This window comes from Anser cygnoides, chromosome 15 (genome assembly GCF_040182565.1).
Source record: "Anser cygnoides isolate HZ-2024a breed goose chromosome 15, Taihu_goose_T2T_genome, whole genome shotgun sequence".
Lineage (NCBI taxonomy): Eukaryota > Metazoa > Chordata > Aves > Anseriformes > Anatidae > Anser > Anser cygnoides.
This window is the reverse complement of record NC_089887.1, coordinates 4410201-4436566: the sequence shown is the minus strand read 5'-3', so window position 1 is coordinate 4436566 and position 26366 is coordinate 4410201. Positions and strand designations below refer to the sequence as shown.

Genomic DNA, 26366 nt, shown 5'->3' with positions numbered 1-26366 from the left:
CTGTTTTCTTTAGGAAATGAGGCTTTGGCAGTATAAATGTGTTTGGCTGTCTGTCTTAGATCCATCTGTCTTTCTCCACCCGAAAACATTTTGATTCCATGACTAATTACAGACAGTAAAGAAGAGCAAGAAGCCAAAGATATGAGACTCCTAAGATTTCATGAAAATTAATCTGCTGGGAAGAAGAAAAGAGACTGTTAATATTCCCGCTCAAGGAGGAGAGGCTGCGGAAATGAGCCTTAGAGACTTTGTGGAAAGGGGAGAGGGAGCACAGTCAAAACATTGGGAATATCTCAGTGAAATGTTGGGATCACGTGCCATTTTAAACACAAGAAAATTCCATCATGAAACATAAAACAAGAGAAAGCCACGCTTTTATTTTGTAAACATTTCTTGTCATATGCAGCTGCATGCTGCAAGGATCTTAGGCAGTAGAGATGACCAGGATTTTTTTTTATTTTGGGTCCTTTAGAATTGTTCTTATGATGACTGAGAAGTTAAGTGTGGTATGGTATAATGTATCTTTGTGGAGAACTTGTTGAATCTAAGTTGTTTCTGGATTTATGTAGTGGGAAAAGGTTTGAAGGGACTGTCACTCATGTTCTCAGGTGATAATTTTCTGTCTGTAAAGCAAAGTTAGGCAATTCTTTAAAAAAAATAATGCAAGCAAATCTGTTTGCTGATGAACTGTAGGTCAAATAAAATCTGACATCCAGTCAGAAGCAATGTGTCCTGGCTTGGTGTAACCTGCACCTGTTTTTCATTATGACATTAAAATTGGAATGCAACTGCAGGAGCTAATTGGAGTGAAGCTTTGTGAGTTCTGTGGCTTGCATGCGTGTAGATATGTGTTCCTGAATAACACATAATTGCCCTGCTCCTGTTAGGTATTCCTGAGATCACTACCAGATCAGCAGTTCTTTCTGTGTAATGCTTCAACTACTAGATAGCGCAGAATGGATTTGGAAATTTTCCTCACTAGGATTGCAGAATTGCAAATGTGGTTGTAGCCGACCTACTGGCAGGCTTTTTTTTTTTTTTTTTCATCCTAGCTGGAGGGGAATGAGAAACTGGACTAAAATGAAGAGGAAACAAAATATGAAATTGCAGACGAGAAATTGCCAACTGATGTCAGTGGAGCTGGAGGATACTCAGGCAGGGATCCAATGACAGAAGCACAGTGAATATAAAGTGAACAAAAACTCCTTTTTCCAGTACATCGATTGAAGACAGAACAGCAGTTGGATCAAAAATCAGTCAGGATGTCTTCCTTGAAGATCAAAATTGAGGGAGGATGGCATATTCTTGACAGTCATTCCATTTTATGCTCTTTCATTGCACACTAGGGAGCTGAAATTTTTAAGAGCTCTTGAGCTACATCATAAAAATCCTTTAAAAGTTTCACACACTTGTATTCATTTTACAGAAGATAGTTGCCATTATGTTGGAAGTTTTTAGAGTTGTTTTGAGACAGTCTATCCAAGTAGCGATGCTGTCCTTGCTCTGACCTTGCATAGGCAAAAGGCTCTTTCCAGATGAGGGTTGCGCAGGTGGTGTTGCTCACAGCCACAAGGCCTGAGGAGCTGCCCACAGCAGCACAGGTACCCGCAGCATGCTGTAGTGGAGGGAAAACAACAAACACAATCACTTCCAGGATTGCCAGCTTGATTGTTATAATTAGATTAGATCAAGAAGAAAGACAGAGAACACATTGTGTGCAAGTCCCCTGCTGCCGCTCTTTTTAGTTCTCTGCACAGTTAGGAGGACGACTGGATAAAATAATTTATGTGATGATAGCCAGAGTGCTTCTTAACACCTTGCATTCTCCCCTCTCCCCTGCAGCTCTCACTGATGTTTCCAGCAGGCTTCCATTGGCCCCGGCTCAGTGTTTTATTTCTTCAACCCTAACCTTGCCACATGAATCAGATCAGAAGTAAGTGGGGTTCTCCTGTTAACAGATTTCCTTTTCTGATTGCCAGAGCCAGGAGCTGTGGGACACCTGAGTTTCACTGAGATTCTGGACACGTCTCTCAAGGTCAGCTGGCAAGAACCTGTAGAGAAAAATGGCATCATTACAGGCAAGTATCAGCTGCTAACTTTTTTTTTGGAGGAGGTGGTGGTGGAGGAATGTATCATTGCAGTAAAAAAAAAATGTTTGCATAATAGAGCATTTAGGGAGAACTGGCTGCTGCGAGTGCTGGTTTCCTGGTTCATCTTTTGGGTAATTGAAATGTCAGCTAGGGCATATTATAGCAAGTACGGGTCCAATTACTGGCAGCTCATGATTGTGGTCACTGAAATGGCAGCCTGTATTAGAAATCAGCTCCCCATGGAGTCTACGGTCTTGTTAAGTCTTCCACGACCTCCACCTCTGTTTCTTAATCTCTGAAACTTTGTGAGACGGTGTTTGTCCTTTGCCCCAGAGGTTGGGGTTTCATATGTTGAATTTACAGCTGCAAAATCTGAATTGGCATTGCTAAGATTTGCAATCAAGTCCAAGCCTGAAATCAGCAGTATCCTTCATCTGTGATCAAGTGGTCTGGCTGTGGACTGCATGACAGAATTTGCATGTCATTACTTAATTTTGTATAAACCATCACAGCAGTTCAGAACTCTCTCGTTTCTTTGATGAGCTGGCTATTTGACTGTTCCCTGCTATTTATCTATTTATTGTGTGCCAATGTAGATGTAACATCAGCAACTTCATTATTTTTCATAAAGGCAGCTATAAATAGTTGAGAAAATCTCTAATTCTTATCAACAGAGGCAATATTGTTTTCAAATGGGAAACTATTACTGTTGCACAGGGTGGACACTCTATTTAACAAAGGCTTTCAAGGTTTTGAAGTGCAACAAAGCTCCCAAATTTTAAATTATTGGAACTAAAATTGTAGTTGGGAAGGGAGAAGGTAATTTTATGTGGATCAAAATACTCTGTTTGGGGTGTATCGACATTTAATTTTAAGGAAAGTATAATATTTAGAAAGTAAATATATTTTAGGGGAAAACAAAAAACAAAACAGAACAACAAACAAAATAGATTTTTTTGGCCCCTGAGCATTAAAATGTTATATCAGTCCAATTTCACGAAACATTTTAGTTTTGACAGGGCTGATTATTTGGATTGGACTTGCTTCTGTTAGTGTTTTCTCTTAACTTGCACCACTTATGCATGTCTTCCATGCTGTTTATAGTACATGTGGATTCTTTACGCAGATCATCATCTTCCTTTTTACCATAGTAGCCATCCTGAAATATGCATTGATTTAAATGGTTCAAGATCAGAAACTAATGACTTCTGAAAGCAGAGCAGTATTGATTCAGTGAGGATGGCCAAAAGCCTTCAAGCCCGAGTGCTTAAATTTAGGTACCTAAATCTAAATCTAGTTATCTAAGCAAGATGATGTATATTCATCCTTGTAAAGCACCAATTAGCAGCGCTGCGTTTAGTGTTGCAGAATTGCTTTCCTAGAAACGAGCTGCCACCTCCCAGAATGGGTTGAAAACCAGTGGAGTGAAATGATGGACTGTGTTATCGTCGGGGCAAATTGTTTTAGAGAGAAGGAACTCGAGAAGCTCTATCCTTCGTGAAGGAACACTGGTGTAAAAATGCCCAGCAAAGTATATAAGGAAACAAAAATGTCCTTAATGCTGCAAATTGCATTTGGGCTAGAAGAGTAGCCAAACTGTTCATGCCCCTGAGTACCTCAGAGGTTTATAGAGGGCCCCTTGGAGGTCTGAGCGCTCAGGGAGGCATTTCTTCTTCATTTCTGCTCATTGATATCTTTATTGGAACTTCTTGTTCTGTGCGCCAGAGCTGGGGGGAGGAAAACACGGAGGGTGGTGCCCGGCAGCCAGCCTGCTCTGGGAAATTGCCCATTACTCTTGCTGTAAATCTCCGTATCTTCCTCCTTCCTCAGTAAACACTGATTTATGAGCACCTGGATGTAGACGGACAGTTGGTGATTGGGTGTACTGCTCGCTTGTGGAGAATTTACTCCAGATCAACGGAAAATTATTTCTGAAACTCTTCTGGTCATTAGTTTCTGTTAGGCAGCGTTTTATGGAGAGGGTGCAGAGCCGAAGCATACGGGCGGGCTCTGCAGCACCTCTCCTGCTCTCACGTATGCCAGAGGCAGAGGAAGCGCTCTCTGCCCGGCCCTGTCGGACTCCCCGTGCGTGTTGCTGGCAGTGATCACGTCTGTAAATCAGAGAGCACATTTTTACCAACCACATGTCCTAAAGTTCTGCCCATCTGTCAGTCATTGTGGCTTAAGTGCTACTTGGGGGTACGCCTGTTGTTGTTCCTTTCCTTCAGCGTTTTTTCATCTGGTTTTGTTATGCATGATTACGTTTGGCTTTGTGTCAGTTCGGCGTGTATGTATGTATTTTCTGTTTCTGTGTTTATACAACTAGAATTTAACTATACTTTCGGGACTGAAATATCCACAGTAAATGCTGCCTCTTTGCCTTTTCTTCAGTCAGCATGCGAATTTACGATATTTTTCCTGGTGAACGTTTTTTTTCAGTAAATAAATACATAGAGACTATGTGCCTAATGGGCAGGAAAGCTGTGTCTCATCCCTGTAGTCACAAGGGAGAAAACATAAAATGTTCAAAGAATAATCAGCAACATTTGATGTATATGCAAAGTTTATCTAGATGGGAGAGAAGAAATCTCAGTCACTTCGGATTGCCTTGTGCATGGTACAGGAAACTTCCCATTGTTTCAGACAGAAACAGACAGGGAGAGCATTAGAAGTCTGCCGCTTATCTCTTATTCTGTTTATTGTTTGGAACAATGCATTCTGTTTTATTCCGGGGTGGTACTCCTTGATTCCCTCTGCCAGCCCATGCGCAGGGTTCAAAGCAGGCACGGCAGGGTCACCCGCAGCTCGCGGGCACACAGATGAGCCGCTGCACGGCCCTTGCCCAGCCTCTGCCCCATCCATGGCTGCACGCAGACGTTCCTCTGGCTGGGCTCCCAGCTGCTGGTTTTGTGTCCTCAGTGCCACGGCTTGAGAAGTGGGAAAATGCACAAGGGCACCTTCCTCGGACTGTTTCTCACTCATCCACATGGTCCTGTCTGGAACAAGCATAGCACCCACAGCCTTTGAAAGAAAGGGGATGGTAGCGATGGTGGTTCTGTTTGCAACTCCTTGTTGATTCTCACTCAACCTTTCAGTTCGCCCTCTGTTTATAAAGTCCTTAAAGTCCTTAAGTTTTGTCAAAATCTTCGTGCAGATTTTAATCTTGCCTGTACTATAAAAACTCTGATCACTGGTAAATGATTCTCAAGCAGAGAGCCTCAAATCACTGCAGAGTCTCTGAGATATTGGTAAATTACTGCCTTAATTAAATCCTATTTAACAGATGGGACATTTCGGACACTTAAAACTGGCTCCAGGTGAGCATTCAGGAGTTTTTCTCCTTCCCCTAGGTAGTTTGTAGTCAGACGAGTGGTTGAAATGTAGCTGGACTGGTTGAAGTATCCCCTCTTGGCTGTTTATCACTGCCCTTTCACTTGAAGCATAATTAACGACTGTGTGATTACTCTGAGCCCATTTTCATGCACAAGTATGTTAACTTGAATCCATCAGTGATGGCAGCTAGCACCAGAGGGAGGATGCCATCTCACACCTTTCAAGCTCTCTCACAAATGTGTGTCTCACCAAGCTTTTAGCTCATGAGATGATGTTTCCTTGTTGATCAAGACCATAAGGTATTTTGCTAGTTCAATATGTTAATCAGCTTATGTTTGGGGGGGGGGGGGGAAAGAAAGCAAAACAAAACAAAAACCCTCCTCCCCCACAACTGGTCTGAATTCCTCATCTCGTATGATGGGAACAGGAACCCAGTAGGGAGTTTCTCTAGCCAGCTTGCCTCATGCGTGGCTCTCTCAGTGGGATTCCTTTCTGTTAGTCCTTTTCACTCACTTCCATTTCACAGGCATTCAAGAGCTATGTGTATTTTTTTTTCCCTGAGTCAAATCACAAAGAAAGCTACAATCAAGCAAACTTTTCAGACACGCTCTCTGGAGACTGGCACAGTAAGGTTCAAGTGGGTTCAAATGAGAATAAAGTAGGACTGGGCAGGAGAAGGACAAGCAGATTTGGAGGTAAAATTGAGCAAATCAGACAGTAGAAAGTTTCAAAAGTTCTTGGAAGGCAAATGGTTATAAAAGTGATAAAAAGGAAAGGGTTTCAGAGCCTGGTTATGATATAAGAATAATATGGAGGTCAGGGTGAGTGCAGTTTTGGACAATAGATTGGCTACACTACAGTTTTGAAAGAAAGGATAATGATTCACCTTGCTAAAGGATTTGTGCGAGGAACAAGCAGTGGGGAGTAGGGGTTTTTTTGGTTCCTAGAAGATTCCCACAATGTTTCTGCATGATCATTATTGTTAGATTTGTAAGTATTTCTAGATACATATCAGCGAAGGTTGCTTCAGCCTGGAAAAGGGGTAGGTGTACTAAGTGCATGTAGATTTTTAATCAGATATTCTGGGCGGTGAGAAAATGTTGTATTTTCCAGTGTTTCTTCCTATTCATTTTGTAGGGTTCACAGAATGAAAGTCCACCTTTCTTTGGGCTTATCCCCAGGTTTCCTAGGCATTTCACAGCAAGCACTGTATATTCGTAGAAAAATACAAATAGGCCATTGAGACTCCATGTCCTCCCCCACCTGTAATCTGATGGGCAGATGACACCCCCTGGGTACCTATGTCAATTGCTTGTTAGAAATAAATGTAGTAGAAAAATGCTTTGGTATTTTAGCCAATGTTTACCTCATTTTTTTTTTAATTTTTTTTTTTTTACTGTTTACAAAAGATTTCCATAATGGAGTAGAATAAGAAATAAATCATACTACAATAGACCACAAGCAAATCTTGCAGAAGCAGTAATTTACCAGTCTCTGGGTTATTGCATAATAGTGCTTTAGAAGAAAAACTAGACTCCCACCACTGTTACAGCCCCCTGACTTTGTGTAATTATTTTTCAGGCTATCAGATCTCTTGGGAGGTGTATGGCAGAAATGAATCTCGTCTTGCCCGCACGCTAACCAACGCAACACTTGAGTACAAGATCACGGGGCTGTCATCTCTCACCACATACACGATTGAGGTGGCAGCTGTGACCGCAAAAGGGAGTGGATGGGTCACATCCTCCACCATCTCTTCTGGTGTGCCTCCAGGTTGGTAAAATATCATGAAACAAATTAAAGCAGGCTGATTCCACATGTATTCCAAAGATCACAAATGACTTTGATTCAGTTATAATAAATATGGGTGGGTTTATAAAGCATCGGAATTCTTTACCGCATATAATGTAAAGTTAATTCTTAGAACAGATGAAAATATTAGCATGAATACACTCACAATTTGAAATTACCAGAAATTTGAAGCTGTTTGGTACACACTAACTAAAAAAAAAAAAAAAAATTTTTAAAGTAGCGTGAAAAAGGAGCAAAGTAATAAAGTGGATACAGTACAGAATCTCTCGATATTTATTATATTTACAAGGTAACATAAGAAGAAAGCCTAAATCAAATCAGAAAGTTTTGGTTTTTTGGAAAAATAGAGTTTGGATACTGTTAAAAGGGAAAGGTTTTTTTATTTATAAGTAGTATAGCTTATGTCACCTATAAGAGGACATTTGTATAATGAAACTAAAATATTTGCAAGATTTGGCATTTGAGGCTTGAGAAAGATTTGGGAAGAGGTAGTCCTCTACTCCACTGTCTGATTTACCATTTAGGTACCTGTGAATTGTTTGATTTAGCATTTACCATTTGGATTTTAAAGTTCTTTACTCTCCTTCATCCTATATAGAAAGCAAACTAAAAAGCCATTTCAAACCTCAAAACAGCAGTTTCAGTTAATTTATAGGCTATACAAGTAGAACTTTCCAAAGTGGAACAGCTAACGTACATCCCTGATGTAATCAATTTTTTCCCCTTTCTGGTATTTTTGAACTTTTCTGTGTGTCTTGAAGTATGCTCGCCTTTCTTTTCCCTAATCACAGGTAATTGTGACAAGTTGCAGACTGGATCAATGCCATGCTGCCTGTTGTTACCCAGATAACAGCATTATCCCGTTTGGTCAGAGTTAGTTTATTGATCATAGTTCCCACAAGCGTGAAGTAAGAATCAAGAAATATTGTGTATTCGTGCATACTTGAAATACATGCCAAAAATCTGCCCATTTTTTGCCTGCTGCATTTGCACATAGTACAACATTATGAATGATTACTGATTATAATACTAATTTCCATTATTTATGAATGCAGGTACTACTGGGAATTTATTCTAAATAATCTACATTTAATCCCTTTCCTGAGCTTGCTTTTGTTGATAATTCAGATAGTATTAAAAATGTAAATGCCACTCTAAGCTTGACTGATGTGAGACAAAGATCTTATTGGAGCTCCGGATTTTTCTGCATAGGTCACCCTCTTTATTTACAATAGAAATTTTATTTATATATATATATATATACACACACATATATATACATCATTTAGCTTTATTCAGCCATCAGAAATAGCTTCTAAAACGCACCTATTATAGGTCAGTATGAGAAGCATAAAGTTTTCCCTTTACACTCCCTGAAAACTTGAGTCTTTTTCAGTTGTCAATACATTAAAGCTGTGTTTACCATAAGAAGTAAGTACTATTGCCATTTTAATTCTAGAGAAACAGAAGTGCAGAGAACTAGGTGACTTGACAAGTGACTGGCAGATCTGGAGCTGGGAAGTACCTTCCCCCGAGCCACCACACCTTGTCTGTTACTCAACTTCTCTAAAATAATAGCTGTAATTCTGTAGAGGGGCTCTCTTCTCTTTTTATCTGTAAAATGTAGTGCGTGCTTAGAGCAGCAGAAATAGTAGTGCTTTATTTAATACTCTGCCCCACCCCCCCAAAAAAAAAAAGAGAGAAAACCCCCACAACATTTCATCTATAGTAATTGGTACAAAGGTACTTCATATGTTGAAACACTGAACGTCAGCCTGTGTTATAGGGCCTTATTACCGAGAGCATTTCCACCTCTCATGTATATTTATTTCTCTTTTTTACAGAACTTCCAGGTGCTCCGTCCAACCTGGTGATCTCTAACATCAGCCCTCGCTCTGCCACGCTTCAATTCCGGCCAGGTTACGACGGCAAAACCTCCATCTGCAAGTGGATAGTTGAAGGCCAGGTATGTCCCTGAGAAAAGGCTCCTAATGAAGTTTCCGAGGAGTTGAAAAGGGTCTAAAGAGTTAATTTCTGTTTGGATTACAGTTTTTGTTTAACTGCATCAAAGCTCTTCAGCATGTTTAAGTTGTTATTTTAAAAATGGTTTGAAACCTGAGTTTAGGTTCTGTTAGGTGTGTTTTCAAACCAGATGCAAACCTAAAATTATTACCACATAGAGCAGAAGTACAGGAAGAATTGCACCCGAACAGTAAAGATACCATTATTCATGACACTGAGTGCATTTGTGCTGTCTTGTAATGAAATATACTGAGGTTTTCTATCCAGGTCTTTAGATATGAATAGGATGAATTCTCTTCTTCATCAGCTTTAAACAATATCCCTCTTTCTGCTGTCATTATGCCTTGGAGTAGTTATATATTCCTCATTTGTTCTCGTGACAGATGAGCTTTGCTTCTTCCTTTCCACCCACAGATCTTTATAAATAATATAATCTGTTTTTAAGACCAAATGTTGGACTTCTTAAATCACCATCACCAATTAGACATGTTGATACAATCACTTCACTTGGTAATGAGACTATTGTGAACAAGTTGGTACATTTTGTACAATTTACATACACATGATCGCATATTACAGAATTAAACACTGAAATCCTATAATATGGTGGCTTGGCACATTCTGAGAAACGTTTTTGTGCTGGAGCACCACATTGATACGGCTTGGAATTTGTTAATTCTGTAATCACGTGAGTTGCAGAAAGCCACTGAAATGAAATAAATTTGAGTACTTGAAAACTGCGATAATAATTACCATGAGGTTCATCTGCATCCTTGAAGAGTCCTGAGTACAGATAGTGGTTGAAGGGTTCTTGGTGTGCAGGGAGGGAAGAAGGGAGAATCTCTCCTGTTCACAAACACCCTTATGGCGTGGATGGGATCACCCTTATGATGTGGATGGGATGCATGGGATGTAAAGTAAAGTCAAGGGACTAATGGTTCTTACAGATCCTGCGTCCACCAATATTTGCTCCATCTGGGGAAGGGACACAGCCAAAATTGCAGCAGAATCTGTCATGCTGAGTCGGAGCAGTTCTTTTTACCACAGCTCTCCCAGAAAGTTTCTCCTGTACTATATGTCACTGTTCAGCTTTGGCACAGCAAGAAATGTTGTTCCGATTGGATTTAATAGTTGGAAAAAAAATCTTGCTCACATGATTAACAAAAAATCTTTTCAGTTATGCAAAGAAATTGATGATTCCTTATGGATATAGCAAATCCTGTTTCCAGGATGACAGCCGCATCTAATCCTTTGTTCACAGCCCTTTTCTGCCAGCACTCCAACTTAAACTCCTCTTCTCTCTCAAAGTGCAATTTCACAGTACCTTTAGCCAGTCTAGACCAAGAGGTCTCGTTGTCCTGCTCTCCTTTTTCATCCCCATCACTCCCAGCAAGACTTCCTCTTGTTTAGCTTCTGCCTGCACCATTTCTGGTGCAGCCATACCCGGAGCTGCTACAGGACTCGATCCAGCCAAGAACAAATGAGTTTCAGACAGTCCGACTCCACTCAGGATCTGTGTGTGATCAGAAGAGCATCGCTGGAGGGGAGGAGATGAGAACATGGTGGTGGGAGCAGAGATGAGGGCAGGAATGCCCCCATCCTGGCTTGGATCTAAGCTGCCATGGACTTACCATCTGGACTTCATGGGTTTTTATGTTTTACCTTTCAGAGAGACACAAGTTTTCACAAAACAGCTTCCAGTGAAACCCCGTTGTTCACTTACACCTCTCACTCACATTTGTTCTAAGCAAAGGTACATCTGTGCCGTGATGCAGACTACTGTTGCATCATCTGAATTTTAGCACAAATTACCATAATTGTTCTTGAGGACTGTGTTACGCTGAAGGGCAGTGGTTATACCCAACATACCAACACTACTTTCTAAACAGGAGTTTAGAAGTTACACACACGCGCAGACACCCTGCCACCAACATGTTTTTCTTCTTTCTCCCTTTATGTGGCACGAGGTTTTGTTGATGAGGACAGGTTTAGAAAGTCTTCCAAATTTTCCATTTTGGCTAAGTGCCATTTTTGAAATCCGATACTTCATGAGTAATTTGTATGAAAACACAGCTGGGAATTCCAGTTTGTGTGAAAATTTGTACATCTGGCCTTGGCTTCTGCTTTTTGTGCTGGGGTGTAAATTCATGGGATCCACTGTGGAACTAACTCTCAGTTATGTCAGCAAACATAAGAAGGAGAATTAGGTCTTTAAGAGTTTATTGCTACTAGATACTGAAATACCAAGTGTTGAAAATCTCATTTCTGTGTTTCTAGTAAAGCTCCTTTCTGTACTTCTGAAAGGATTTCTTTAAAAAAAAAAAAAAAAATCAGCAGCAGTTTCTTCTCCATCTTTGCATATAGACTGAGAGGACTGTAGCAAAGTGGATTTCCAAACAGCTAAATAAAAATACCAATGCCATTTAAAAAGTGTTTCTAAAATTGCTTTTCCATTACATACAGTATAATCTAAAGAAAAAGAAGGTCTAATATGTTATAAAGGTTTTGCAGAAACTTGTTCAGAAGGTCCAGCAGTAACTGTCTTGTGGAATTGGCACAAGTTACATGTTCATCCCGAAAGAATTTCAGTATGTCCTCCTTATTGCCACCAATCATCCTGAACTCTCAGATGCAGTTAGAGAAGTTATTGTGGACATATTTTTCTGGCAATTTGCAACCACAAATGAGTATGAATCCCTGCTATTGTTCACATGGTTTCATGTTTGCACCCTGTCTATGCTGCAACCCACTTTCAGCTTATTTTTCTTGGGATTTTGTCGTAAAATTATATAAAAGACAGTGTTGTAACTATGCCTTGGTAGGTAGTCCATATCTTTTAGCTTTCTATGGGCTGATTAGAGAAGCTGGGCTAACTTCTGCCAAGTTTGATTTGTTTTCTGGTTAATGTTAATTAATGAGTATATGGACTAATGTAGAGTTTTTGCTTAAAGCCTTTCTGCTGTTTTGAGAGAGATTTCCCTTGAATATTATCGTTAGCAGCAGCAGAAATGGAAAGGGGAGATTCAAAGTAGTAAAATCTTTAAAGTATTCTCACTGTATTCTCTTGTAAAGCTGTGAGTTGGGACATATGTAACTTTAAACATGAATTTTCTGGTTTTGTGGGTTAAGTCAGTGACCCAGATAGGATTCATCCATTGTATGAGGTGATTCTCTTGGTGTCGTTTTCACTTCAGAGCTGGCAAATAAAGTGTCTGAAACTCTGACAATTTTATGCCTTTGCCAATCTTTAAATCAAAAATGGGTAAATCGATTTAAGGATTTTGTAAGAAAAAAAATTGCACCCAGGCTGACATCCTGTGAACCGAATTTCTCCCAAAGTGACTTCAAATGCCTGAGTTATAGACCTCCATAATGAAAACTCTGACATATCTTGAACTATAGTGGAACACAAGGTACCTCTATAATGTACAGAAATATTGTGTTTCCCAATCCTGCAGTTAGTTCTTAATAACTGTTCACAATTTTGGTAGCATTTTTGTCATAAAAAAAAAAAAAGCAAGTGATTTTACATTCCAAATTTGAATTGGTTTTGATTTTTTTTTAAGTCAAAATTCTGCAACATCACTCGCATAGTATCCATCAGACAATGTTAAGTCAATTGAGTCAATTGGTAGGATATGTAAAATCTTCCATTTTAGAAATGGAGAGACTAATGCCTAGAGAAGTAAAGGGGTCTGACATCATTTCCAATATTGTTTTTTACTGTCCCGTTTCTGTAATAATAAATGAATATGCCCTTTTATTGAACATAATGCCTTGGGAACAGCCTAGAGATGGAAATATATATGTGCCAGCTTGTGATGGCTGATAGTTATGGAGAATCATATGAAGTGACTTGGCGGACATAGGTATTTTAATTGTGGCAGTCCCCGCAGACCTCCTGGGGATCATGGCCCTATTATACTGAGAACTGTTAAGATGCAGAGTGCATTTCTTAAGGAGTTTTTATGCTGATGGCAACAGCAAAGCGGTTGGTGTTCTCATCTGCCTCCTAAAACAATGCACACATGAATACATGTGCACCTGTCACAAACATAATCCTTTTCTGAACTTTGCATTTACTGTTATCCAAAAAACAACAATGAGAAATAAGCCTCCAAATTAACTTTATGTAATGCAGGCTGGCTCACAGTGGACTCCCTGGCCCCCCGTAGGGCTCTTACCCTAACCATTTCTCACAGCTCTTTTTGCCTCATGGGAATCCCTTTGTACTCTGATTTTTGAAACGGATACATTTCCTCTGATCTAACATCAGAGTTTTTCAGGAAAAATAATTTCCTTTTCCTTCAAGAGCCTGAAACTTGGAACCTACTATAGATCTTGCAGAAGTTAAAAATACAGGAGTCCATCACTGAAGGTTCTGTTCCAAGACTCATTTCTGAGATAATTGAGTAAGTGAAACTTGTATTGAGTAAGAGTGACCTAGAATTGCATGGCCTCATGAGGCAGAAGTCATGCAGAAGTCTCCAGGCTGTTTACCAAGCTCCCCTAGAGCTATTCACCCTCCAGTCCTCCTGCTTTGGAAAAAATCCCCACAAAGGCAGCACACTCTTAAATGTGCTACTGATTCCAGTAGCAGAATGGCCCAAATGCTGACTGCAGATTATGGAGCATTACCAGGTATTATTCTAAATAAAGCAAGTTCCTGATCTATTTGTTTTTAAAAGTTTTTGTTTGTTTGTTTGTTTTTCTGAATTACTGAAATATGCCTGTGCTTGATTTCTTCTGCTCCCTCTCTATCACTGCTTTTCATCAGAGAATGAGTCTGCAAGAGGTTAATTGGGATTGTCTGTGCTGCTGCTTTGCCCAGGGTCCCCAGCTCCTGAACCAAGTAGTGGCCACCTGTTGCCAGCTGGCTCCTGAGCTCAGGGACAATCAGTATAGCGGGCTTGGTTGGCATCTGCCATTTCCTTGTAGGCTACACCCATCCTTCCTAGCAGGGAATGCATTTAAAATTAGAAAGCTATCTCCTGGGATAGCTTTTGGGGAGCTTGCCATAGTCCTGTGCACATAAAAGCTTTCACCAGCTCTCAATCAGTAAAAGATCCTTAATATTTTCACCTTTGCAGCCAGCTGGTAAATGCATATCTGCAAAACAGGCAGGGGTTTTGGACACCTCTCAAGCTTGAGTCAATGTCAATTGTTCACAGCCCTGTGGGCCTCTGGGTCCGAACCATGTGGTCCTTAATGTGTATTAATGACCTGCCTGCTGCTGCATAATGATCGAAACCTGCGGTCTTTTTTTTCCCCCTATGCAAGAAATATTTTAAAAGCTCTTATTGTTCTTGGAATATAAAAAGAAGACTCTAACTCACTACTGGAGATTATTTGCAGCCTCCAAAACACTGAATTGTTGCTATACAATTACTGCGGCACTTTGAGGAGATACTGTTAAGAGCAAGGAATTTTGTAAAAATAAGCATTCTACAGCGTGCATTCTACAGAATTAATCAGAAACTCTTCTAATAAAAAGCGTTCTGTGTTTCCGTGACTGAAATCAGCCCTCTCTTCCTTTCTTTGTTCATGTAGTTGTTTTTTAAATGACACCTCTATCATCGCTTTGGTCTCTGTGTTCAGTTTAGGTCTGTTCTGTTTTACCGTGCAGACCTGTCTCAAGATGCTTCCTTTAAGCTTCTCTATCCATGAACTTCACTAAAATTTCTGGAGCACAGTTGGGACTGGGAATTTCAAAGGCCCATAAAATAAATGTCAGAGTAGATGATAAGATCTTTGGTGTTTAGCAGTGTCTGTGATACCATCAAGACTGAAAGGCCCACCGACACCTTTGCAACCACATTCCTCCATGAAAGCAGTCCTCTGCCAGGAAGATCACAGAGGCTTCCTTTCGCTGTGCAATACAGAACTTATTTCTTTGGCCTAATTTTCCTTGTGTCATTTCTTCATGCACAAACATAAATATGCAGCACATCAACTCCTGAGTGAGCAAAGAACTAAAACATCTATAAATAAATCAGGCGGCTTCTCCTGTAGGGGAAAGAAAGAGTGAAAGAAACCTCATTTTCTGTTCAAAATACTTGGGATTTGCTAGATACTTTGGGCTATGTTGCCTATCGAGTGCCTTGACAGTGTCAATGGCTGTAGCTAGTATACAGAACTCGTAGGGATCTATTTAAAAAAGATTAAAGAGAGTAGCTCTTTACACACTGGGTCTTGAGCTTCTGAAATTTGTTGCCACAGCAGGCTGTGGAAGTAGATAGTGTCAGAAGGTTAAAAAAGGATTAGTCACCTTAATGGACGTGAAGTCCATAAATAGATACTAAAGGGAATAGCTGCGTATGTCCCTCTAATATCCCTCAATCCAGAATTGTGGATACCAGGGCAGGGTGAGGGAGCTGACTACAGCTATGGCCAGGATCGCAGCTCTCACAAAACGCTACTTGCTGTTGCCATGTTGGAGCTGGAATGCCAGCTGCCTGGTCTACTTGTCTCACCCCAAAGGATATTTTGGATGTTCTTAAATCTTGATGAAGTGGGATTGTCCTGGAGCTGTAGTGAAAGAGCAGAGTGATGCGAGCATCACTCCCTCAATGAATCGAAGCAAAGACCCACTTCGTTGTGGCAGGGCTGAAGCACTGGAGTAAAAAAGTGCACGGTGCAAGGAAATTACAGCGGGCAGTCTTATCTAAGATCCTCAGTGTTTCTACACTTGTGAATCTCCAAAGTGAAATTCAGCCATCTACCGCCTCTCTTCCATCTCCTATGGCTCTTAAGCACACACTCCGCCTGCTCATACTGCCGCCTTCCGGGGTCCCACGTCGGGCTGGCCTTCCTCTCATGTCTTGTTGACCTCCTTAAGTCCTCATTCATCTTCATAGCATCTCCAAAAATCTATATGGAAAGTAACGCTTTTTGGCTCCCATCACTCTTCCGTCCCTTCTAACAGTGCTGTAGCTGAGGGACGTGTTGGGCTGATTCTCAGCAGTGCTGTGATTAATTATTACAAAGCTCTGCATGTGGAAGAGCCTGGTCTAAGAGCAGCCCAGTAGATGAGGGGTTAAAACACTTTTGTTCTTTGACTTTGTTTTTGTTTCTCCATCTTCATTTCTGTAGCATTTTGCCTCCATTGAGACTTACTTAGCATGCATCAGTTCATGTGAGTTATTATCAAGGCTATTTTTCATTTTGTTATATTACTCCTTTAATATTTTTTGTATTGCGGAAGTGAGATTGAATGGGGTAATAGCTCTCACGGTGTTTTTCTGGAATAGATCCTATCAGAGAATCCTGGTAAAGTACCAGTCAGGTACAAGTTGGCTAACTTGGCTATGCTGTTGCTTTACAAATAACTAATGTCTTGTTATGTGAAAATAAATATTACATGGATATCACATGTTTAGAAGTATTTGTCCTTCCGTTGCACTGGGTGGCACACATTGCAAAACTGGGTACATAAAATTATATATATATATATATATACACAGATATGTAAATATACACCCATAGATATGCAACACACACACATATAGTCTGTTTTATATTTGTTCTTACCTTTCCTTTATACAGGTTGGTGTATTGGGTGATGAAGAAGAGTGGGTGAATCTCCATGAGGTGGAGAATGAACCTGATGCTCAGATGCTGGAGGTGCCAAACCTTACTCCTTACACTCATTACAGGTAAGAACAGCAGGTTATTAGCTGCAGTGGGGGGGGGGGGGGAAGAGAAAGGAGAAAAAAAAAGTTAATTGCATTATGGAACAGCTTTCCTAATCAGTAACAGCTGGCTGTATTTTGTTATCCGAACAAAAGGGAAAGGTTCACTGTTTCCACAGTTTATACTTAAAATTGTTTGTCTTATACTGTTAATTATAATTTGCATGCAATATAGTTCATAATATTAAAAAGGGAAGACAAGTGCAAAGTGAAATGGTATTATGAGTAACTGATATCCTGTGACTTCTCTCATCTAAAGGGCGCACCAGTGTAACATCAATCAGTGATAAATCAATTGTAGTTAAACTGGTGCAAACTTGTAATTACATATTTACATCAGTTCAAACATCATTTTATTGATTTAGCTTAATCTGGTAACATCAATTAGATGAAGCCTTTGTTTGTAAGAATTTCCCCAATTAAACTTAATAGATATATGCAAGGCTTAAGCTGACTGAAGTGCATCTACATTATGGGTGCACCCCTGTTAAATTAGATTGATTTTTAAATCAATGCAATGCAAGTGATGCATTGCTTTAGTATAGACAAGATTTGAGAATTTGAGATATTCAATCCTAACAAAAATACTTTGTGAAATAGCTTGCTAACATAAAGGCTGGTTGGCAAGGAGGTATAGTGACAAGTGTTAAATCAACTTACAAGAAGCTTTGTACATTTTCCCCTGGCTGAAAGGCCAGTTAGCTATCCCATGTGCTGTAGAGAGCTACCATTAGATACAACCGAAGTAAAGTTCGTATCATTTAAAACTAGCTGGTACACTACTAGTCTTCTTCCCTTAGTCAAAAGCCCAGAAGCATAGTGGGTTTCACACAAACTCTCCACTGAAGTGTCCTACACCTCACCCTTTTTATTAAAGTACTTTTCTTTTTATCCTTTTTTTCCCTTTTTTTCCTTTTTCCTTTTTTTTTTTTTTAAATAAAAGCTCTTTCTAAACTTTGGTATATGAGCAGAAATATCTTGTACAGAGGTTTAGAAAAATGACCTAGGTTGAAAAGACTTGGCTCTCCAAAACGGTAGATCTTTAAAGCTGAAGAGGCATAGGTGATAGTAAAGTGCAGGTTGTACCAGAGCTCAGTGTTCAGAGTCAATGCAAAGTATCACTTACGCACATACCAGAGGCATTGAGAACTGTTGTAGGGCTAACAAATAATAAGGAAATATATGATGAGTTTGGGATATATATATATATATTTTTTATATCGAACTTTCTGGCTTATTTTGCTGCTACATCTCATTTCTCTCTTTGGAGTATCACACTCGTTTTCCTTACGTACCTACTGAATATTAGAGTGATCCCTGATCGCTCTGATTTTCTTCATCATCATTTGTACACTAAAGCAGCTCCTTGAATTTTGCCTATTTTCTCTCACAAACACAAAGATGAGCTTTTTTATTTTGTTTGTCTAGAACAATTTTATATAATTTTTTTGAAACTTAGAGAGTAGTTGTCAAATGGATTTGTTGTTCTTTAGTCAGCTTTACTTATTACCTACTTAGGAAATAAATCATGAAAGCTAATTATCAAACCACATCTTTATCGGCCAGCTTCTTTTCTATATTTCGTACCAACGTTTGACAGTAGAATCAAGGACAGTATTTGTTTAATGTGTTTCCTTTAATGCATTTTCCAAGGAGATCAGGGAAGATAAGTAAAAACAGCTATGTTGACTAGCTCACCCTTTTCCCAAGCTCAGTCATTAGGTCCAAAATTGAATTGTTTAATATGAACAGGTCATGTATTTATGTGCAAGTGCTGGATGCCTCTAATTGCAGTACCTTCTTGTGTTTATGATGGGTGAGAGTATCTGAAATGTACAGCACGTCTTAATTATTTGGTGCTTCCTGAAAAAAAGATTTCTCTAAATCTCTTCTGACCCAGTAGGGATTTCTATTGTAGAAGAGATGGTTTCAAGCAGACAGGTTATTTTTTAAAGAACCATATCCATATTAAATAACTTAATCTTACTTGTGCAGGAAAGCTGAAAATGCAGCATGGGGATAAATCAGCTTCTTTCAACCAGTAATTGAGGGGAAATGTTATCACCAGAATATTTTTTATATTGACAGGGAATGAGAATATCTGAAGTTTGATATTTTAATACCTTTCTGGATGTATTGTGTAAGTGCTGCAAGAGAAAATCACTTACAGCTAGCATAAGCTCATCAGACTTAGCATAATTAACGTGAATTTCTCACACAAATACCTAAGTTTCTAATAGACCCTAAGCTAATCTCATTTTCATTTTTTTAAATACCTGAGAGGATCAGGAAACGGTTACCATCAACCATTCAGCGGTGAATACAAAGGGGACCTACACGCGATGACCTTTGCAGAACATTTAGAGAGACCCCATTTGTGTTTTCCCACCCTTTGGGTGTTCAGTGCCTCTCGCTGAGCCTCATCCCTCTGCTGCAGGTTCCGGATGCGGCAGGTGAACGTGGTGGGCCCCAGCCCTCTGAGCCAGCCCTCGCGGGTTATCCAGACACTGCAGGCTCCTCCGGACGTCGCCCCTGGGAGCGTGACCGTGCGCACGGCGAGCGAGACCAGCCTGTGGATGCGCTGGGTGGTGAGCCGTCGAGTGGTGACGGGGGGGGGGGGGGTGCCAGCGCCCGAGGTGCGGAGGCGGTCCCCAGCTCAGCAATGCTATTTTTTTTCCTTGCGTTTGGCATAAGGAGTGACGGCAAAATGATTTCCTTTTTCAGAATACTCGGAAATCTGAGACTTACCTTAAGTGCCTTATTAATCACTTAAATTGCCTACTGCCACTGCCTCTGCCACTTCATCAGGGGAATATATGCCTGTGTGTAAAGCCTCGGCTTTTGAGACTCTACTTCCACAGTCTGGGTCAACATGTGGGACAGAAATATAATACTGGAGCCAATTTGCAGTTTCCTAGGGCTCAGTTGTTTGCTCTGTATAAAACAGCCACCAGAAGGTACACACAGGCCATTGACAGTCATCCTGCCTGTACTGAATAGCTGCAGTTCAAAGACAGCAAAGTTTGCATGTTACGCTCCTGTAGGAAGATATTTATGTGAAGGTTATGGAGTTATGTGATAAAGTGTAGACACAACAGATTAATTGCAAAGATGCAGTGATTGATGACGCTGTTGTGCCCCTTTGACTGTCTCACCTACCTGTAGGGTTGCCACACTGGGACTTGTTTGGCAATTAACCTGCTCCAGAATGGTTTTTCTTCTCGCCTGTTAGGTCGGCTTTTCCGCTGGGGTTACTGTGGTGTGAAGCTGATGAAGCGCAGATTTCCTTTTGCCCAAACGTTAGCTTTTCCATGCATAAACTCATTACAGCTGGAAGTCAAAATCGGGCTACAGAAACAGGAGGGGATTTCTCCCATCAGCGAGGAATAATTCTAAATTGTCGATGGAACGGGAGTTAGTTCTGAACCTTGAAAGCCCAAAACATCAAATGCGAAGGCATCACCTCAGGATGTGTAAAAAAGCCTTTGCAGTTCATTTGATAGGACCCACGTAACTCCTTCGTGGCTTTACCGTGTGAATAACGTGCCCACATTGTTAAACCTTTGGTACTATAGCCAGACCTACGCGTCTTACATCAAAATTAACTCAAAGTTGTTTTAGAGACTTTTGAAAACTTTTAAGATTGTGTTTCCTTGCTGTACTATCTGGGAGCCTGGTTTCCATGAGTCCAGCTGTGCAAGGTTCAGAAGGAGCAACAGCCACAGCTAAAAATGCCCTGGCATGCCTTTTTCGTGCTTGATAACATCAGCATTTGAAAGTGTTTAATCTCTCTTTTTCAAGACCTACAGGTGAATCTGTGTCCCTCTGGGAGCTGGGAATTCCTTCCTTCCAACAGAATAAGGGTCACATTTTTAGCCCTGCTTGCCTGCGGGATATAGTCTTCTAAGCTGTGAAATGTTAATATATATCAAACTTTGCCAGTGAATCAGAACTGAATCTCAGCCATCCGTGGCATCGTGTAGTTAGTTTTATGAGGAGAAACTTGAAACTTCATGAAGTAGGCTAATTATTTCATATTTTAATCTCCCAAATTGCTTGAGGAGTTAGAATACTGGAATAAATCTCTGCTGATAAATGAATAGGGAGAGAGTCAGTAAAAAAGTTTTTTAAAAAATACGATAAATGAATTTGTCACATGCTCCAGCAATTTATCATTCATTTCCATAATTAATCACAAAGCCCTGAATATATTCTATTGGTATCATCTCTGTTGATACACCCACAACAAGTGGCACAGTTCTGTCAGCATATCTATGTGGCACAAAATAGAGGTAAAAATTAAAAGAAAATTTCAAGCAACACAGAAATTAGAGAAATGAAAGATAAATAAACCAGGAAATCAATCCCCCTTTCTGTTTTGCCTTCCTGTGGCCTTATACGAGTTTAGACAGCCTTGGCATACACCGTGGAAAGCCCTGGCAATGTGTTCTGTGTAGTAATATTGTGCTTTTCTTTGTCTGTTTCTGTGGCAGCCCCTCCCCGACACACAGTATAATGGCAATCCAGAATCGGTGGGGTACAGGATAAAGTTCTGGCGCGCGGATCTGCAGTCTCCCACCCTGATGAAGGTTATTAACAACCGACTGGAGAGAGAGTACACGATCGAAGATCTGGAGGAGTGGACAGAGTATGAACTGCAGATCCAGGCTTTCAATGCCATCGGGGCGGGACCATGGAGTGAAGTAGTGAGAGGTCGTACACGGGAGTCTGGTAAGTCAAAGCACGGTGTCTGCTGTGAAGGACATGCTGGAGAATTTTCAGCATTTTATGCCTTTTTGTTCAGCTTTTTTTTTTTTTTTTTTTCTTGTTGATCCATTAAATCAAAAATGAAAGGAAAAAAAATCTCTAGACGCACTGAAGGCAAAAAGACATATAGACATTTGAGGGAGTTTATTTATTTATTTGTTTTACTCCTACCATGTTTTCGTGCATAAACCTGCAGGTTGTTTATTTAAAGCAAATAAAACAACCTCTCCCCACTCCTGCCCCAGTTTGGCAGCATAACAGGCAGCACGAGAAGCTTGTGTACAGCCTTCTCTTACTGAGCAGCCATCTCACGCTTCCTCTCCCTTCCTAGTAGCTCCATTGCTCCTAATTCTCCCCCTTCCCCTATCTCCTTCTGGTCTGGGGCAGGTTTTCTGGCAGTTACGGTTATCTGGAATTTAATTTCAAACTCCAAGCATTTCCAAAAGGGCAGAAATTATTTTAGAGAGCTGATTAGCCACATAGAAATAAGATAATTATCTGAGCTTTTGATGACACATTTTCAAAACTACCTTCTAAAATTGTGTACACAAGGTTATATAGACATAACCCTCATGTAGACACAGAGCGTGGGTACTGTACTGTCTAGCTGATTCATCCATACTAGCATAGAGACTTCAAATATCATAAGCAAACTCACAATTTCAGGCAACAGTAAATTATTGTTAGCTCAGTAGCAACAGTAAAGGAGATCTTGAAAAGCTGCTCTCTAGCTGTTAACTTCCGCAAAACCTATTTCCAAACCTGCCCTACATGCACCTGATATATTAAAATTTATATTGCAAGTGAATAATTAAAAAAAGGATGATACTTATGTTTTAAAAGTTATATAATAAAAGCTCCTTGTGACCTATGTTTATGCAAGGTCCAATGCTGATATTTTTTCTTACTATTTTTTCTTGTTTTTCTTAATAAAAATGTTTTCCAGTTTATTCTTATGCATACCCTACACTTACAGACACAGGGACATGCATGTTCCCTCTGTACCACGCGGTGTTGGTTGGCGTGAAATGGGAGCACTGTGTGTAGTGCACGATTTGGTCTGCTGGTTCAGATAACTGTCCTTTGAACTAGCTGAAAAGAAGGCCAGACAAAGTCATCCCCTTCCATTAAAGTGCTGCTTTTTGGGAAGTAGTAATTGGAAAGCTATTGCCAGAGGTATTTTAAACAGGGCATGTTTGTACTGGAGTTAGAGATAGCACGACCCAGACAAAATAGTTTTGAAGTGTTTTGTATCGTAATAAAAAGATACCATATGCTCCATTTTCTCCTTTCCACTACTCTTCAAACACTTCTTTTGAAATGCAGTAAATACTAAGATTAAGTGATTTCATAAAACCTTAGGATTATAGTGCTCTTGCTCAGCATCTAAAGATCAGAGGTTGCATGTGTGTATTTGGCATTTTCTCTTGTGGTATTAAAAGAAAGTTGACTTGAAAATGATTATAGGAGGAACACTGAAACCAGGATCAAAATAATACAAAGCTGTGATCTAGGCATAAGGACTCATTTGTTTTTTTTCATGTATTTTCTTTGATACTAACATCTGATTTCTTGAACAGAGCAAGTCAGGGCTCAGCCTTTTGGATGTATCTTTTTAGACTTGCAGTATACAAAAAGCACTATACAGTGGCAATCTGCATGAGAGAGGGAATCTGCAGTTAACCTGTACGTACCACAAAATGGGGTTAAAATAGAAATAAAATTATCAAAAGCTGAAGAAAGAGGTCAAAACATTTTTTACATCTGTCTTCTGAATTATGAGAAAAATTACATTTATCACTTAGGCTTTCAAAGTCCTTCAAAAGCAGGTCTCCTAAATATTTCTTTTTCCATTTTATAGATACAGACTCCTAGGAAAGTGGGTTTTGACTGATGCTGCAGATTTTAAACATCCCTCACAGTGGGCCAGAGGTGACATTGTCCAAGATGGTTCGTTGGCAGAACTCACAGTTCTGGGTTTTGCACCATCCAAGGAGCCTCAGAAGTTAGAGTCCAGGCACTAAATTAGCTCATGCTATCTAATGACCGTGCAGTCACTGGAGTCCAAAATCTGTATTAAAAATAAAGCTGTACTGTGATATGAGATCTTATCACTAATAGCTGAGCGAGCACACACACTAACAGTAAAGGAGCAGGCTGGTAAAGGTATTCTCCTGATTCTGGAGTACTTGAATTTGAAACATCTTAAAACAAGGAAAAAGAGAGAATAAATAATGCAGTGTGTTTGGGTGATCCAGACTTAAAAAACAGTTGGGAAACCCTAAAATGAAATTCTTGGGTACAAAAGCTGTAGATGGAGGGGGATGAGGTAGGATTTTTTTAAACAGGACAGGCTTTACCAATCTAAAATGTTTTTTAATGTTAGAAATTAAATAACTCATTTGATTTTACATTGTAAAATAAGTGCAGAGTAACAAGCTGAATTTCCGCTCTACAAGCTGAAACAGTAGTAGGTATGGTATAGAGAAAGCAAGAAAATGTGAAGACTTCTGATTTATTAGAGCAACCATGACGGCTGATGTGTTTTAAACACAAACCCTCTTATTTTCAAACAGTTCATCTCAGATACACCTAGCCAGTTCCTTAATATTTTCTGGCATTCAGCTGCATGAATGTGTATACCCGTCTTCAAAATCAGCTCCTACACAGGCACAGTCACAAGGATCAATCTCTGATGAAAGTCAGAGACAGACTTTTGTGAAGCAGTTACCGTGGTGCATCAGTTGATAATTCAGATGTGGTCCAATGTCACTGCAAGATTTGTCAGTTGATACAAGCTGAGAATGTGGCCTGCAGGATCTAATTTTATAGGCAAAATGTTTGTGTACTGCAGCTATGGTACGTTTTTGCTATGGAGAGAACCACTGTATCATACAATCTAGCTTTCCTAGCCAAAATTCAGACTGTTTTATTGAAAGATGCTTTTGGCCCAGTTAGAGACATAAACCAGCATCATTTGCTGTATATTAAATATGGTTATATCAGCTGTAGAAGGAGAACGCACGATCTTGGATGCCAACACAGATAACCTTAAAAACTTGTTTTCCTATTGAAGTTCAAGTGGTTCATTTCCTTAAAGCTCTGGGATTTTATGGACACTGTTGCTTGGCTTCTGCACTGTTCTTTCAGGTTGCTAATGAAAACTTTGCTTTGGAGCTTTTAACTAAGTCTTCAGTGCAATAGTTAAGGAAAAAACATTAGAGAATAGAGTTTGCAGAGGACAGAAGGATCTATATGCCTCACTCAAGTCACTAATCAGTCTTAGCAAACTATAATTACTTTGAAACAGGATATCCTAAGAGAGTAGGGAGGTCAAAGAAATGAAGGTTACATTTCAATTCGTTTTTAAATGGCTGATCAAACTGCATTACCTGACAAAAGATAGGCAACAATAAGATCCATACTATCAGTTGGAGGCCTGGAATTCATACATCCATATTAAAATAAAATTCTCAACACCAATATGAGAATAGCAATGGAAAACTAACATGGAGCAAAATGCTTGATCAACGCAAGTATTTTTGCCATTTAGATGTTGGGTTTATATCCTCCCCAGCGAAAGGGGACGTTCAGCTGCTCTGACTGTCACTGGGAATTAAGAGGAGTCTGAGCTAATAAATCTTCCAACAAACCATTCTCTCCTTTGTTAGCTTTAGAGTCCCCCTGCCAGCAGCGTGATTGTACACACACCTCAAAGAAAGCATGCACGCAGGGCCAGCCCGGGCACAGCCTTGACCTTTTGTGAATTCGGGAAATCTCGTGGCTGCTGATCAAAGAGAAAAAGAAATATTTGTAAAATAAAGGAACTTTCACTCTTGAAAGGATTCAAACCAGATAAAATAAAAATAAATGTGGCTGGAAAGGCCTTCTTTCCTCTATGCATTCTGGTTTCCTGCGACTCACCTCCACCCTTTCTCTCTCCAGAAGTGATTCATGTGGGAGTAGCTCTTTGTGAAGATCTACAGATAAAGTTATGGCAGCTATCCAAAGACATTCATGGCTCCTGGCAATCTATTTTCCTTTAACATAATTATATCCTTGTGGGGGATAAATCTAGGAGAAGATTAAAAAAAAAGAAGAGCACTTCAGCGTTGGAGGGGGAAAAAAAATAGGATTTTAGTCTGCTGCAGTGTCATGTGATGGTGCTCTGTTCCTCATGTCCCAAATAATTGGTAACAGGGAAATTGTTTCAGAAATGACTATCTCTGTGGTTAACCTTGAGTGCACAAGGGTGGGGACTAGTGTCTTTTTTTTTTTTTTTCCATTTATATTAATTCCGGTGTCATACTCATTATCTTGTTCATGTTGCTAGGAGCTTCAGAAGCTAGCCTTCAAAACAGCTGATCTGTTCTTTCATTTGGACAGCATTACTTTTGGCAGAGATTTGTGTTCCTTTTTGTGATATATTCAGCACCTAATCAAGCCTTACTGTCCATAAGTACTTGTGTAACATAACTTGGTGAGTGTTCTCTTGAGGTCTGACAGGTGTATCACGCTTTAGGAAAGATTGCACCCTTCAGATGTTGGAAATGCCACAGGAAAAAAGATGTGAAAGGGCAGCATAAAATGTGAACTCTTAAAAATAGCCTCCAATTCTGCTTGCATAACACTGCGTGCTATTAAGCTTGCC

At 39.9% G+C, this 26366-nt stretch overlaps 1 protein-coding gene across 6 annotated transcripts in view; it reads left to right on the top strand.

Moving 5' to 3' along the window:
- SDK1 (sidekick cell adhesion molecule 1) overlaps window positions 1-26366 on the top strand; it is a 393312-nt gene that overhangs the window by 290489 nt on the left and 76457 nt on the right. For all 6 annotated transcript variants that reach the window (XM_048061197.2, XM_048061189.2, XM_048061203.2 and 3 more), the window contains 6 exons: window positions 1980-2078; window positions 7005-7196; window positions 9080-9201; window positions 16803-16912; window positions 19386-19536; window positions 21442-21679. In XM_048061197.2, the coding sequence (XP_047917154.2) occupies window positions 1980-2078; window positions 7005-7196; window positions 9080-9201; window positions 16803-16912; window positions 19386-19536; window positions 21442-21679 (912 nt within the window). The remainder of the gene's footprint in view (window positions 1-1979; window positions 2079-7004; window positions 7197-9079; window positions 9202-16802; window positions 16913-19385; window positions 19537-21441; window positions 21680-26366) is intronic.